Here is a 13,449-nt window from a genome sequence, read left to right as displayed (position 1 = left end):
GGTGCTAGGACTTTAGCATTCTAGAGGTCAAAGCAATTTACCTTTGCAAGTTTCCCTGAGCTGCTACAGCATTAAATAAATTTTTAAAAACCCCAAACTTGAAGTTATGACTATGCAAATTTTTAGGTGGGCATGGGTTGTTATGTTTTTTGAAGTTAAGACATGAAAATTACTGAACATAAAAGAAGGAAAGGAGTTTAGTTACTTCCTTGGACACCTCCAATTTTCCAGCCTAAAATGATTCTATCACTGAAATAGTAACTTCAACTATAGGCACATTCTCACTTGATACAGAGTTGCTGAGAGAACAGAAGTTGTTGACTGAATCTTACAGCATTCTGGGCTCAGAAGCAGATCTGCATGTAAGAGTGGGTATACTTTTAAAATAAAGAATCATACAGCATTTTCAACAGTGAGTATTTTAGCATCAGGACAGTTTCCTTTTGTATTTTCTGACCAGTAGTTATGTTTTGGCCATATAATCACATATTACAAACCTAAAAATTTGTACTCGTATTTTTTGATGGCACAGCAACTATTTTAAAACTTCATCTACATGTGAAGTTTACTAAACCTGTGCTTAGGGTTCCATGATTCCATTAGAATATCTGCAGTTTGACTATTCCAAACAAAGTACCCAACACAAGTATTTGAGAAATAGTAATTTTATTTGTCCTTATCATCATTAGTTTCAACAGTCATAAACTACATCATACAAAAAAGCAGACATAATCAGACTTAGGTTCTCTTCATATACATTCACCAAAACCATAACCCAAAGTAAAGGTTGAAAGGTTGAGCAAATTTAATGTCCTCTGTTCATGTTGTAGTCTTTGGGTATAATTTAAACCAAGCAGTTGATTTGCATGGCTATTTGAAGGTGAATGTCCATTTACACAAGAAGCCAGCAGTAAGCTTTATTATGGAACTGGAATGTGTGCAGTTTGCTAAAACCTACAAGCCATCCTGAAGCATTGATGAGGTAAGGGTTGGGGCAGTTGTCTTCATTTCTTTTCTGGAGGTTCATGTTTTACCCAGTCGTCAAAGCCACCAGCATACTGCTGAACTCTGAAAATATGCAGAAGATACCTCTCTCAAGAAGAGTCCTTCTTAATATTGTCTCTTACAAGGACAGAGCAAAAAAAACAAAACCAAAAGTAAAAAATAAACACCCAAAACCCCACAAACAAAAAACCCCACAAAAACCAGATTTAAAAAAACGCACAGAAATTCTCTGCAACCATATACACTTGAACGTAGCTTCAATGAGCCAGATGGACATTCCTGGTACTCTAATACTGCCTGCTTCCATGCCATGAGTTCTGTAACTCCCTTCTTCCAAATGACACTGCTGGAGTGCAAACATCATGCAAGAAATAGCAGCTGGCTTAATGAAACAATTGCCGCTTCTTTTTTAAAAACAGGAGCACAGACTCGCAGCAGTGGGAGATTTACGTGTTACTGTGTCTAATACTTCAGATGTCACCAAAGAAACCCGGCACACTGATCTTTACTTCCTTGCAAACCTACGTACTCTATAGGTCTGACATACCCTGTGCAAAACTAAACTCTGGAAAACAAAAATCCAGCACGCAAAACAACGCTGACTCCTTCAATTAGGCATCACGAAAAGCAGGTAATGGAGGATATTTTACACTTTGAAACAAGAACATGCTTCCGTGCTTTTGACTAGAATTAATAGGAATAGTCCAGTTCATAAACTGCAGTTCAGTGAAAACATGAGCAAATAACCAATGTCTTAGATTTCATCTGCAGTCTTCAAAACAGCAAGGCACCTTCCAAAGGTAGGTTTAACAATTCTGCAAACCAAATGCTGCATTTGATTTCACTCTATCATAATCTCATTGCTTTGTTAGCTATTGCCTTCACTGCTTTACTCCTGGCAAATAATCCAAAGATTTTCAGGAAGTGAAGGCACCCTTTGTCAACAGTGAACATTACAGGTAGAACTGCAATTCAACAAAGGGTGTGGTTTCATAAACTATTTAAGATTGTACTTCTACCAAAGCAAGCAATTCTCCACCCTTCCAATCTTCCTCCATTTCAGAACTAGTGCTTATGAAGCTGTATAAGGAAGAAGCATCTCAGCAAGGGAGCCCTAAGAGGCAGAAGGACCCTTCAGTGGCAGCCTGGTCTTGGAGCAGTTTGTGTCACCAGTGGCACATGCGCAGAGCTGCTGAGGGGTTGTTTCAGAGGGTGGTACACCTCACTTAGCTGGAACATCCAGTGTTATCTTTCAGTTTCAGTGGAGACAAGAGGAGGTGTCTAACTCAAATACCAATCATTTTGTTCATATTCCACATGTAAACTTTTACCCTTGCCCACAAGGTGAGTACGTGTTCTGCTTCATGGGGGGAAGTAGCATTAATCCCATCCTTACACACGAAGTCATACCTGCTGAAACCCAAGGACATGGCAAAACTAAGTGCTTGTTTACTTCTTGTTCCTGCCAAACAGGAGAAAACCACAGGGTCTGACTTGGATGGCATCTTTTGATTATACTGCTCCTTGAACTCTGCTGGGTCCATTTGTAGAGCTTCCATTAATTCACCCACTGGGAAATACAGAAAACAAGGTATTGTTTATTCTCCATCCACAGACAGGTTTACATTGCAAGACTTCCAATTGCTCTGGAGGAAAAGTTCAGCCTTATTACATGCCAGCAGCTTTCTAGCACCGTTCCTCTTTGCTCAGTCACCACCACTTGACTGCAGCCTTGCCCATTCCAGCCAGGAGGAACAAGGAACACCCGACGCCTGCACACAGCGGCGTTGACAACTTACGCGGTATGTTGATGGACTCCGGGATTTTTCCAAACTTGTCGATCTCCCACCTCTCCCGCACGTCAATGTGGAGGACGCTGGCCTTCTTCAAGTCTTTGAGCTCCTGGTAGGAGAGGTTCGGCGCCCCGGCGGCGCAGAGGCTGCGGCAGGTGGGGCCTGGCGGGGAGGCACAGCCGGTCAGACCCGCCCGCCCCGGACAGACCCCTCCCCGCCCGCCCCCGCTCCCCGCTCACCGGGCGCTGCCGCCCGGCTCCAGCCGCCGCCCGCTGCCCGCAGGGCCCGCGCCGCCCGCCACCAGCTCCCGAGCCCCATCCCGGCCATGGCGGCCGCGCAGCCAGGACCGGCCCAGCCCCGCCACCCGCCCCCGCCGGCGGGGAGGAGACATCGCCTTCTCCGCAGGGGCGGGGGCTCGGAGCTTTGGTCGGTGCTGGGCCGCGCAGAGGATCGGGGAGCGGCGCCGGGGGCAGCCGGGTCACACAGACACCGCCTCCGGTTTCGGTACATTCAGCAACTGCTGCCTTGCCTGGGCGGGGTAAATTCTACCGGCCAACTCAAACTGTTGAGACGCCTGGAAGTACCAAAGGCTGGGAGAGTAAACAGAGATGAGGAATTTTGATGCCAAATCTAATTTAAAAAAACCTAGCCTCTGAGTGTTATACCGAGGAGAAAAGGTGATTTTAGCACCAGCCTGCACAACTTTCACCACTGTCACTGTCCCCTTAGAGCCACAGGAGATGTGGTCCAGGCACCGGTCTCCTTTCTGGTGACCAGTGAGAGGATGTGCGGGAATGGCATGACGGTGCATCACAGGAGGTTTAGGTTAGATATTACGAAAACCTTCACCCAGAGGGTGGTCAGGCACTCGAACAGCCTCCTCAAGGAAGTGGTCATGGCACCAGACTTCAAGAAGCGTTTGGACAATACTCTGATCCACATGGTGTGTGATTCTTATGGCTGTACTGTGAACAGCCAGGAGTTGGACTCAAACTTTGTGTGTGCCTTCCAACGCAGGATATTCTATGATTCTATGATCCCTAGTTTCAGTTTGGAACGTTTCAGTTTTGAACCAAGACCCTAGTTTTGTTTTTGAAAGCTGTCAGTCTTCCAGCCACAAGGACTAATGGCCAAGACATATGTGAGTGGAGAAATGAGGGTCCTTCTGTTCCACACATTTTAAATCAGTACTCTGTATTTACTGCATACCTTTGTAGATGTTACATACCAGCAATTCTATTATTTGAAAGCAGGCATGCTGGATCTTTTCATAAAAGATGCATTTTGAGGAGTATGTTGTGGAATCTTTACTAGTAAGAGTTTTCCTTCTCAAAACAAGAACAAAATATTTCTTTGTACTGTAAAGTGTGACAAATTGAACTTGGCACATATAACTGGTTCACTAGCTGCCCTTCTGCCAGCCTCTCCATATGGCCTCCTTAACAGGCATTTGCAAATTGCCTGTCTGAAGCAGTATATCTATAAAGGAATTGAGGTTTTATGCATTTTCCATTTCCCACAAGGTAAGGATAGAACACACTGCTTCTAGAAATTATCTTTTGAAGGATAGTTTACTGTATATTTTATCTGTAGTAAAATAATGACCACAGTTCATCTCCACTTATTGCATGTATCACCATAAGGACCATAATGCGTTCAATGTGAAGCACCAGAACACTTGTCATATGAAATGCATACTCACAGGAAGATGCGTTTTTATGGTTTTAATTTGTCCCTGGATCATATTATGTACAAAAGGAGAGAACACACTTGTTCTTGAAACTAGCTCGTTTGCCAAAATAGGAAGCATCCACTAGCTGTCTTGTGAAAGACTGAGAATTTGAGGTCAGAACAGATCAAGCTTGGGTAACTCCCGCAGCTTGGTGAGAAGGTGGGGAGCAGCACATTCAATTCTCCTTTTGTCTTCATGGCTGCACCCATCCAACCCCTCCTCAGCAGCTTCCTTCATTTCACCTCTTAGGACTCTCCATTTCACCCTCTCCATTTCACCTTTCCTTCACTTGACTCTCCCGTTCTGCACAGCCTCCCACACTCAAACTCAGTGGCACCCAACCCAGTTTCCACTAGCTCCTCCCTCCAGTGCTGGACGCCCTTTACTCTGCCTGTCCTCGGCGGGGATATGCACATTTGATGTCCCTCCCACGGTGGGTGCCTCGGAAATCCACGCAGGGCCCAGCCCCTGCTGCATAACCTCTGGGCACGACTGTCCACAGCCCTGCGCGCTGGCAAACCCCCTCTTAGCGCACTACCCACGGGTACAAACCCAGCGCAGCGTCTCGGGGTCTTTCAGCAAAATTCAGACGTGAAGGTCACCCCACCCTTTGCACCGTCCTTGCCCCGAGTTTCCAGGGTGCCCCGCAGCCAGACCTGTCGCTACCTGTTGCCTCTCAGTGGGCCCCGGTGCGCTCCCGGGCGGTCCCGCTTCCCCACCGCTCTTCCCACCCGGGACACGCGTTGTGCCCTGGAACCAGCACCAACCCCGCTGCCACTCGTGCGGCTGCCCCGAGTTCCGCGGGGAGCCGCCCGCGCTGCGGCTGGGGCGGGGAGCGGCGCGGCGAGGCCGGGGGCGGAGCGGAGCGGAGCTTCCTCCGCCGCTTCCTGCCGCCGCCGCGCCTGCCCGCCGCCGCCCGCCGCTCCGTGAGTGCGGGGCGCGGGGAGGGGGCGGGCGGCACAGCGCGGGGGGTGCCGGGGCCGCGCCGGGCCCGTCCTGCGCAGCCGGGGGGGGGGAGGGGGGTCGCGGAGCCTCGGCCGCGGCCGGAGGGTCGGGCCGGGCCGATCGGCCTCGCCATGGCGGCGGCCGGGCCCGCGGCCTGCGGAGCCGCGTCCCTCGGTGCGCCGGGCGGGCGCGGGGCGCGGGCTGGGGGCGGTCGGAGGGGGCTCTGCCCCGCCGTGGCCCCGGGCCGGGCGGGCCGCCCCTCCCCGCTGCCGGCGGCACCCACGGAGCGCTGCCCGGCGCTTCTCCCGCCGGGCTGGTGGCCAAGTGCGGCTCGTGTTGGGTCGCCGGCGACGAGCTGCTGGTGGCGACCTCCCGCTGTCGGTGTGGAGCGGGTTAAGCCTGCCGAGACATAAGAACGGCAGCGCCGGGCCGCCTCCGTGACCCGCAGCGCGTCTCGCGGTGTGTTAGACTGAGGGCGGTCGGTGGCGGCGCCTGTGGCCGGGTAGAACTCGCGGCCCGGTCACCCGGCGGAGGGCACGGGGCTGCGGTGCGCGCCCGGCTCCGCGCTGCGCGGCTCCCGCGGCCCGCGCTGCCTGTGCCGGCCTGCAGCTGCCGCCGCCGCCGCCTCAAGTTGGTGCTCCGCGCCCGTGCCCGGGGATTAGATGACAGCCCGGTGCCGGTCCTCGCGGTTAATCTGAGAAGTGGTGTTCTAAACCCATAGCTGCAACTCTCCACGTTTTATTTATTATTGGGATTCTCTGATTTGATTCCTTTTTTTTTCTTTCTGTCTTTTGCTGTCACGTCCTTTACTTTAGGATTTTGTCCTGCCCTTGCTATAGCTACGTTGCTACTTGTGCTGTTAAGCAGGGTATGCACGACAGCATATTAAACATAGGTGCAGTAGAATGAAGACATCAAGAACATAGAAGCAGATGGCAATAGCTGCAGGTGTAGCACTCTATTCTAGTTGCATGTCATCTTTAACTACAAGTATTTCCCGATTCCATTAAATAATCCTCATACAAACATAAAGAGTGGAGTTGTATTTAAAGGATTCTTTCCCTTCTCATTTTCTAGCTTTTTAAATAGAAGCATAGTAATGGCACGAGCATGTGCAAGAATGAAGCAGAATATGCCTTTGTGAAATTGTTCTGGTGTTTACTACATTTGTAAATATTTTGTCAGATTTCTTCATGAAATATTGAAGACCTGGTGCTCTGTAGCTTTATTTCTATGAGGTTCACAGAACTGCAGCTAGTGTCTCAGGGGTTCTGTTTTGAGCATCAATTGTAGATCGAGGACAAGTTGTTCCACTTCAGACATGCCATCAAAACAAACTGGGGCAGTCTGTGTGGAGGAAGAAAATGGAATAAAATTTTTTGTTCTTGGTGGCAAGACTTAGACTTTCAAAGAGCTCAAACTAGTAGTAACTTACTGTTTTATCTGTTCTACCCTCACTGATTAACCAACTTCCACAACACCCTTACAGAGTAGATAGGAAGTTATATGCAGCCATTGTCTTCCTTCATCTGCTCCAGCTCAGCCCTTTAGGCAGAGGTACAGCAGGAGTCTTAGCTTAAAGTATTGTCTTGTGTGGGTTTCAGCCTTCTGTCTCACACACATGCTGCAACCACAGTTCCTTTATTTCTTCGAATTCACAGAATTAGCATTTCTCTAAAAGTCCTCTAAAGTAAATATTGCCCTTATTTTCTGTTATGACATCTTGGACTGCTTTTTCCTCAGTTTTTGGCCACATGGTTGTCCTGGCAGGGTACTGTGGGTTCACTGGTTACTCTCCAGCTGTTTCAGTTCTTATGCCCTCAGATTTTCTATGGTGATGGCACAGTAATGTTGGTGTTTGTATCATGGGAGTCCACAGTCTGTCATCTGACTGCCTTTTCACATACAAAGTTTTCACTTGCAAGCCAACATCATTAGTTATAAGCTATGGCTCTTTTTATAGTACTTAGGTGTTTTGCTTTTTAAAGGATGAGTTTTCTAGGAAGACCTGTGTTGGACCACAAATGCATCTACCCAGATGTTTTTCCCTTTTGGTGTATTATAAAAAAACCCCAAACATTTAATGCAGGATAGAGAACATAAACGAAAGTTGCAATTTGCTTTATGGGGCTGGATGTTGACAGGTATATCTGAAATTTTCCATATAATTTTGCTATAAAATACTAGCAAAAATATGTCAGCAAAGTACTACTCTCTTTACCCGCTCAATGCTTTAATATACTCTAGTCATAAGTCCAGTTACAGAGTCTTTTCATTTTTGTTTCTGGACACATCTGGCTTCTGTTCATCTTTAGAGGTAATTTTTCTGTGGCAAGTGGTTTCAGAAGGAAATCTGAGGGGGATTGCGCAGGATACAAACACGAAAGTTGATGAAACATGCTTAGCATGGGCAGCTGGATAAAGTGGATTAATGAAAGTGAGAGATGCTATGAGATTTTTACTGTCACTTGGAAAATTGTATCTAGCGGTCCAAAGCCTCTGTCTCACTCCTTGCTCAAAAAGTACATCAGTGTCTCACCCTTTTAGGACTGTGATACGACGTCAGGATTGGCGTTGAGCTCCGGTGATGGTGTAGGATGTGTGATGTACCTTTGGGCTAGGGAATCTTGGAGATGGCGCTTTCAGAATTTCAGATGACATTTTCCAGGGGAAGAAGCTTGGCTGCCACTACCAGTCAGCAATTCTGGTCCTTTTACTGCTCTCGCAGGCAGCGGGGGCTCATTTTCCGCAGAGGTTTCGGTGGCTGTCAGAGCACGGAGCTTCCCGGCCTGCTGATGGGTGACACTGCCCGGCTGCTGACCGTGATGGATGTGGGGCCTGTTTTGATTGCGTGACACTTGGTCTAGTGGCGAGCAAGCCAAAATGCCACAGGTAACGCTTGGAACAGATGTCCGAAATACATCAGCTTGCAGCTTACATCAAAACATGCAGCAGTTGTGGAGGATCTGGCATTACTGATCCATACAGGGACCTTTCACAGATGTGTTTCAAAGCATCTTTGGACTTAATCTGCACATCTGTGCTGTTCCTTAATCCCTTTGGTGCAAGGCTGCTGTTGACAGCTGGACAGTTCTGTTAACATGAAAGTGCTGTCTTTCTGTTAGCATGAAAGTTTCTTTCACATGAAGTGCTAATTTTTCCCAGTATTCAGTGTATGCTCTGCCCTTTCAGTATGACACAGGTTTTTCTTTGCATTAGCAATATAAAATGATACAATTTTAACTTGAAAGTTTGACAACAAGTGGTGAGACAGCTGGAATTCAGGATACCTCAGATGAATTGAGAGATTGAGGTAAATGTGTTTTCCCCAGCTTCTTTGAATTTAGGTGCTCACTGATGAAATAATTAACAATACTGGTTCCACAGTTAATGGGCAGTCCTACTGGGAGAGCATTACCCATATCTGAAATAGTACTGGAGATTATCTGTAGACTCACTTGGGTACATTTTATAGAGTAAGTATGCTTAGGCTGGTGGGTTTTGCATAATTTTTGTCTTGTTTGCATTCTAGTAATGCAACTGTAATCCTAGTTAATCAAGAATCAGAAAAATACTGTAATAGGTATTACACAAATAAGAACAAAAATGTGGCACTTGTCTGAAAGAGCTCACACCCTGGTTATAAGAAGAGGGGAAAAGTGATCTAGGCAGATGGAAGCAGTGATATGGTATTAATCAGTGCAGCAGGTTGTTTCTGAAACATACTGGTGGTCTGGTTTGTGTTTCTTATAAGCATCATGGTGAAGGTACAGCATGGAAAAACTCCCTAAGGTGACACATTTCAGCATTTAGTAAGTGAACTGTAGACATTCTATGAGGAGGGGCTCAGCTTCCGGGTAAGAAGTGCCAGATGATAAGATGGGAAAAGGTTTTGGGAAGTGAAGACAGTTTGCTTCTCCCACTCCCTTGCATAAAGATGTTGTGAAGTGGAATAACCTGGTTGGTTGGGCTGGTTTGGTTTGGTTTGGTTTCCCAAGGAAAAGTGATTTTTAGTTCATACTAGCCTTGTAACTTTTATTTGTGTTAGCTGTACTGAATTACTGTAAAATGCAATTTTTTTTTAAAGTAGCAGTTACTTATTTTAGGAACTACATTCAACTCTTGTAAGTATCTAAATATATACTTTATGAAGAGGGTCAATTTCTAAATATAGGAATATGAATGCTGTTAAATAGAGACTATTTCAAGCATATCTTACATTTAAAGTAGTCTAGGCACACCATAGATTTAAGTTAACAAATTCAGCACATTGATTTTTGGCACTCTGTCAAATCTGAAGCTTTTAAAATTAGATAGGCAGATCATTCTGCTGCTTTTGAAGTGGTTTGTTCTTTCTAGAATGGTGGAAATGAGCAGTTGAGTGAGGAGGTTTTGATCTTAATCAGGTTTTTGTAGGAAGACTGACATTAGGAGTCTTTTAAGAAGTGAAAAGTCAACTGAGAATAGCTAGTGATGGTGATGATTACACTTCAAACTCTTGTATGCTGAGCTCAAAGAATCTGACCACGTTTGGCAAGGATTAGTTCTTAGGTTTGTATGAAATGATTTTTTGAAAGGAAAAAGTTTAGGTTTTTCTAATCTAGGTTTTTGTATTTTTTGATTTTTCCCAATGAAACTGCATAATTTCTATTTAAGATTTTTACTGTGTGCCAAGTAGAGATGAGGGTAGAGCTAACATACCCTCTAAACTCAGGTTTTTCTACCACAAAAATCAGTGTCTTTTTATCTGTCAGATACATTAGTCAAATATCGTGTGCTCCATGACTTGATTTTATGTGTGCAAAATGAAGAACTTAAATGTATTTGTTTTTCCATCACAAAAGGAAACTTCAAGCAAGGGCTTGTGGTGGCTTTTCTGCATAGGAAAAGGAGGAGAGTCTGTCCCGTTTAGGATACTCCATAGCTGGTGGCTATAGACACAAAATACTCATTGGACAGAGTAAAAAAATATGAGAATGGGTTGGAAAGAGGCAAATCATGGGAATACTACCATGGTTTTTAATCTTCAGTGTGTCAGGTTTGTTTTGTCTGAATTGTTTTTCTCTTTTTTTTTTCCCTTTTCTCCTGCTTGTCCTGAATGGCTTGTGCCTATGGCCAACAATAAGCTATAAAGCATCCCTTTTGTTTTTTTCTTAGCTGTATTTTATGCTTTCTTGAATCTATGTTTGTTCAGGATTTTCATTCCAATAAAATCTCAAATCTTTTATTTCCCATGAACTGAAATATTTCTGAGAAGTTATTTCTGAAGCATCTTAAGTTTCTTCCTCATTTAACTCAATTAAATATAACAATCAAATTCCTGGCATAAACATTTTGATTTTGAAATTACGTTGATTGATGTTGATCATGTTTTTATTAAATGGGATCTTTAATTTGTAATGTTTGCAGTCCCTGAATGTACTGGAAAAGGGCAGACAGTACTCCATATACACTGTGCTACTTGCATCGTAGATTGTGTGGAGTAGCTCATTGCTCTTACCCTTCCATCACACTGCCGTGCTTTTCAAAATCAGGCACAAACCCTGGCTGGCTAAGTCCTTGATATGCTCTGGTTTTTCCAAGAGCTCACAGGTCAGTAAACATTGTCTGATGGATGTCCATCTATGTGTGTGTCCATGAAAAGTAATTAATCTAATGGTCCATGTTGTCTTTTCCTCTGCCTGCTCTTAGTGAAAGGAAACTGAAAAGTGTCTGGGCTGTGCAGTGTGAATGCAGCTTCTTACACCAGTGTTCATTTCTAATGCCATGTTGATTATGTTGGGCTTGAAGTGCCATGTTTTCAGTCATTGTGGGTATCAGCTGACGCTGTTTTTTCCCCAGTGTCCTGAGGGTCCCTAGGATACGGGTCCAGCAGTGGTCTGTGTGTGCTCTGATCCAGATCCTATCCCCTGTGCTGTCAGTCACCGGAGTTCACAGGTGGTAAAGGCTTGCTTGTATTTCAGCTGCTTGGGCCCACAATTATTTATTTGAGCCCTCTAAATGTACTGATATGAAGATCACTTTCATTGGGATGAAGTCTGTGGTTTGGACAGTTTTACATAATCTGTCCAAAGAGATCAAAATTGTTATGCTGAGATGAACTCATAGACTGTTTATGTCAACGTTGAATCACCTAAACACAACCATGTTCCTTTAGGGAGGACATTTTTGCTGTCTTTGCTACTGACTCTTTACATAATTTAGTGTAGGACCTTGTGTTTTCTCACAGCAGCTCTATAGGCCTTAGTGTTTGATGAATGTCTCGATTAATCTTGTGCTCAGTTAAGCGGCAGTGTGACAAGTGGTGATGGGTAGTTTCACATGAAACTTGGGTATATATGATAAGCTGCCAAGGCAGAAAGACACAGATGAAGTTGTTTGAACCTCCTCATGTTTTAGGGATGCCAGGTTGCATGGTTGCTGATGGACATTATGTGTGCTAACATCTGTTGGAAATATATAATCAAGAGCTGGAATATGTAGGTCTTTCTTACTGTATGAACAGGAATTGCGAACCCATGAAATCAGCAAAGCTGAATTCAGTGGCACTGTTCACTTGCATGTCTAAGCTTTATAACCATAAGTATAGGAAAATTTGAAATCTGTGATTTAAGAACATGGTATTTAATATAGTGTAAGCTAATTTCTACGTAAATGTAGCATTTTGCAAAAAATGCATTGTGTTTTTGCAAGGCTTGAGGAGACGTGAAGCCATTGATGCAAGGAAGCAGCAAGTAAAGATTTCTTTCATACTCTACAAAAATTTGACTTGTCCAAAGCAAATCTCTGATGGGTAGGTTCATGCAGAAAACCTCCAGCACTATTAGCATGTGTGGCAAATGCAGGGACATCTATCCAAATCTGTAGGAACTGGGAACAGGAACTTGGAGGTACAAATTGCCTGCTTCACTTCAGGGAAGGCTGTTTAGATACCAGTGGTGGTGGTGCTCTAATACCGATATTGATGACTGTTCTGCTGATTGGCTTGATGGATAAATAAGGAGAGGGAATATTGAATTCAACATAATGGTTGATTCCTGTGTCTCTCAGAGCTTCAGTGGTACAAAGGTCTAAACGCATATACAGAAAAGATTAAAAAACCTTAAGTAGACAAACCTGCTAAACTTTTGCAAACTTAACTAATTGATCTGTAGTAAGAATATACCTTTTGGTATTCCCAAATGTAGGGCGTTTTAGAGGTTTCCCATACCTAAATGCAGTAGCACAGTTGAAAATCTTTGGTCCTGGTGGCTCAGGTGACACTACTAGCCTGTTTCTGGTGCACAATAAGATGTCATTTTATTTCTGAACAGAATGGCTCACATGTTTGCAGTGTATGAATATTTGACTATTTTATGTTCATATGCTTTGTATGTGAAAACAAAAATCTGTTTTTATGAACAACACTGTTAAAAGACAAACTGTAAACTAAGCCCCAGCGTCTGTCTGATGCACAACTACAGTCCTTCAGTGAATTCACATTTGGATTTTGATTAAATGACTGGTGTGTCAAAATCTCTGAGGATTTTTTTTTAAAGTTTACTGGCAAATAACTATGCTTTAATTCTGTTCCTCATAGGACTTCTTGATTAATGACACAAACTTCCTATGAGAGACTTCCATCTTTATGGATTCTCCAATGTTTAATAGAGGGGTCAGCTTGCACTCCAATCTGTTGTCCCTCATAGGATAGAACACTTTAATCAGATTTGGAAGACTTTTTTATTTTCTTATAGTGTTTGAAATTGCTCAAAAACTTTTAGGGAATGTGCCAAGGGTAAATGATGACTGAAACCTTTCATAAGGGATATATATTAAGAAAGAGAAACATTTATTTTGATGAAGTTTTTCTGGTATGTTATGGTTGTAGCTCTGTAATAACTTACTTTGCAATAGCATTATGAAGAAAATCTTGATCTCTCAAATATTTAACACCACTGCTTAGAAGTGAGTGTGTCCCCTTTTCCTACAGAT

General features: G+C 44.4%; 2 protein-coding genes across 4 annotated transcripts in view; one reads left to right on the top strand and one right to left on the bottom strand.

The window, feature by feature from the left end:
• Positions 1 to 649: 649 nt before the first annotated feature.
• Positions 650 to 5,058, bottom strand: TSTD3 (thiosulfate sulfurtransferase like domain containing 3). The gene is made up of 4 exons (XM_032105136.1): positions 3,038 to 5,058; positions 2,805 to 2,960; positions 2,416 to 2,575; positions 650 to 1,068 (listed from the first exon to the last, which is right to left on the bottom strand). Exons 1-4 carry the CDS (start codon positions 3,306 to 3,308, stop codon positions 1,005 to 1,007), a joined length of 651 nt encoding a protein of 216 aa, XP_031961027.1. The 5' UTR covers positions 3,309 to 5,058; the 3' UTR covers positions 650 to 1,004.
• A 347-nt stretch (positions 5,059 to 5,405) lies between these two features.
• Positions 5,406 to 13,449, top strand: part of USP45 (ubiquitin specific peptidase 45) — a 52,837-nt gene continuing 44,793 nt past the window's right edge. For all 3 annotated transcript variants that reach the window (XM_032105127.1, XM_032105126.1, XM_032105129.1), the window contains exon 1: positions 5,406 to 5,456. The gene's annotated coding sequence lies outside the window, so the exon portion shown is untranslated. The remainder of the gene's footprint in view (positions 5,457 to 13,449) is intronic.

This window comes from Corvus moneduloides, chromosome 3 (genome assembly GCF_009650955.1).
Source record: "Corvus moneduloides isolate bCorMon1 chromosome 3, bCorMon1.pri, whole genome shotgun sequence".
Taxonomy (NCBI): Eukaryota; Metazoa; Chordata; class Aves; order Passeriformes; family Corvidae; genus Corvus; species Corvus moneduloides.
Note: the sequence above shows the minus strand (reverse complement) of the source record. Positions and strands in the feature narration are given on the sequence as shown.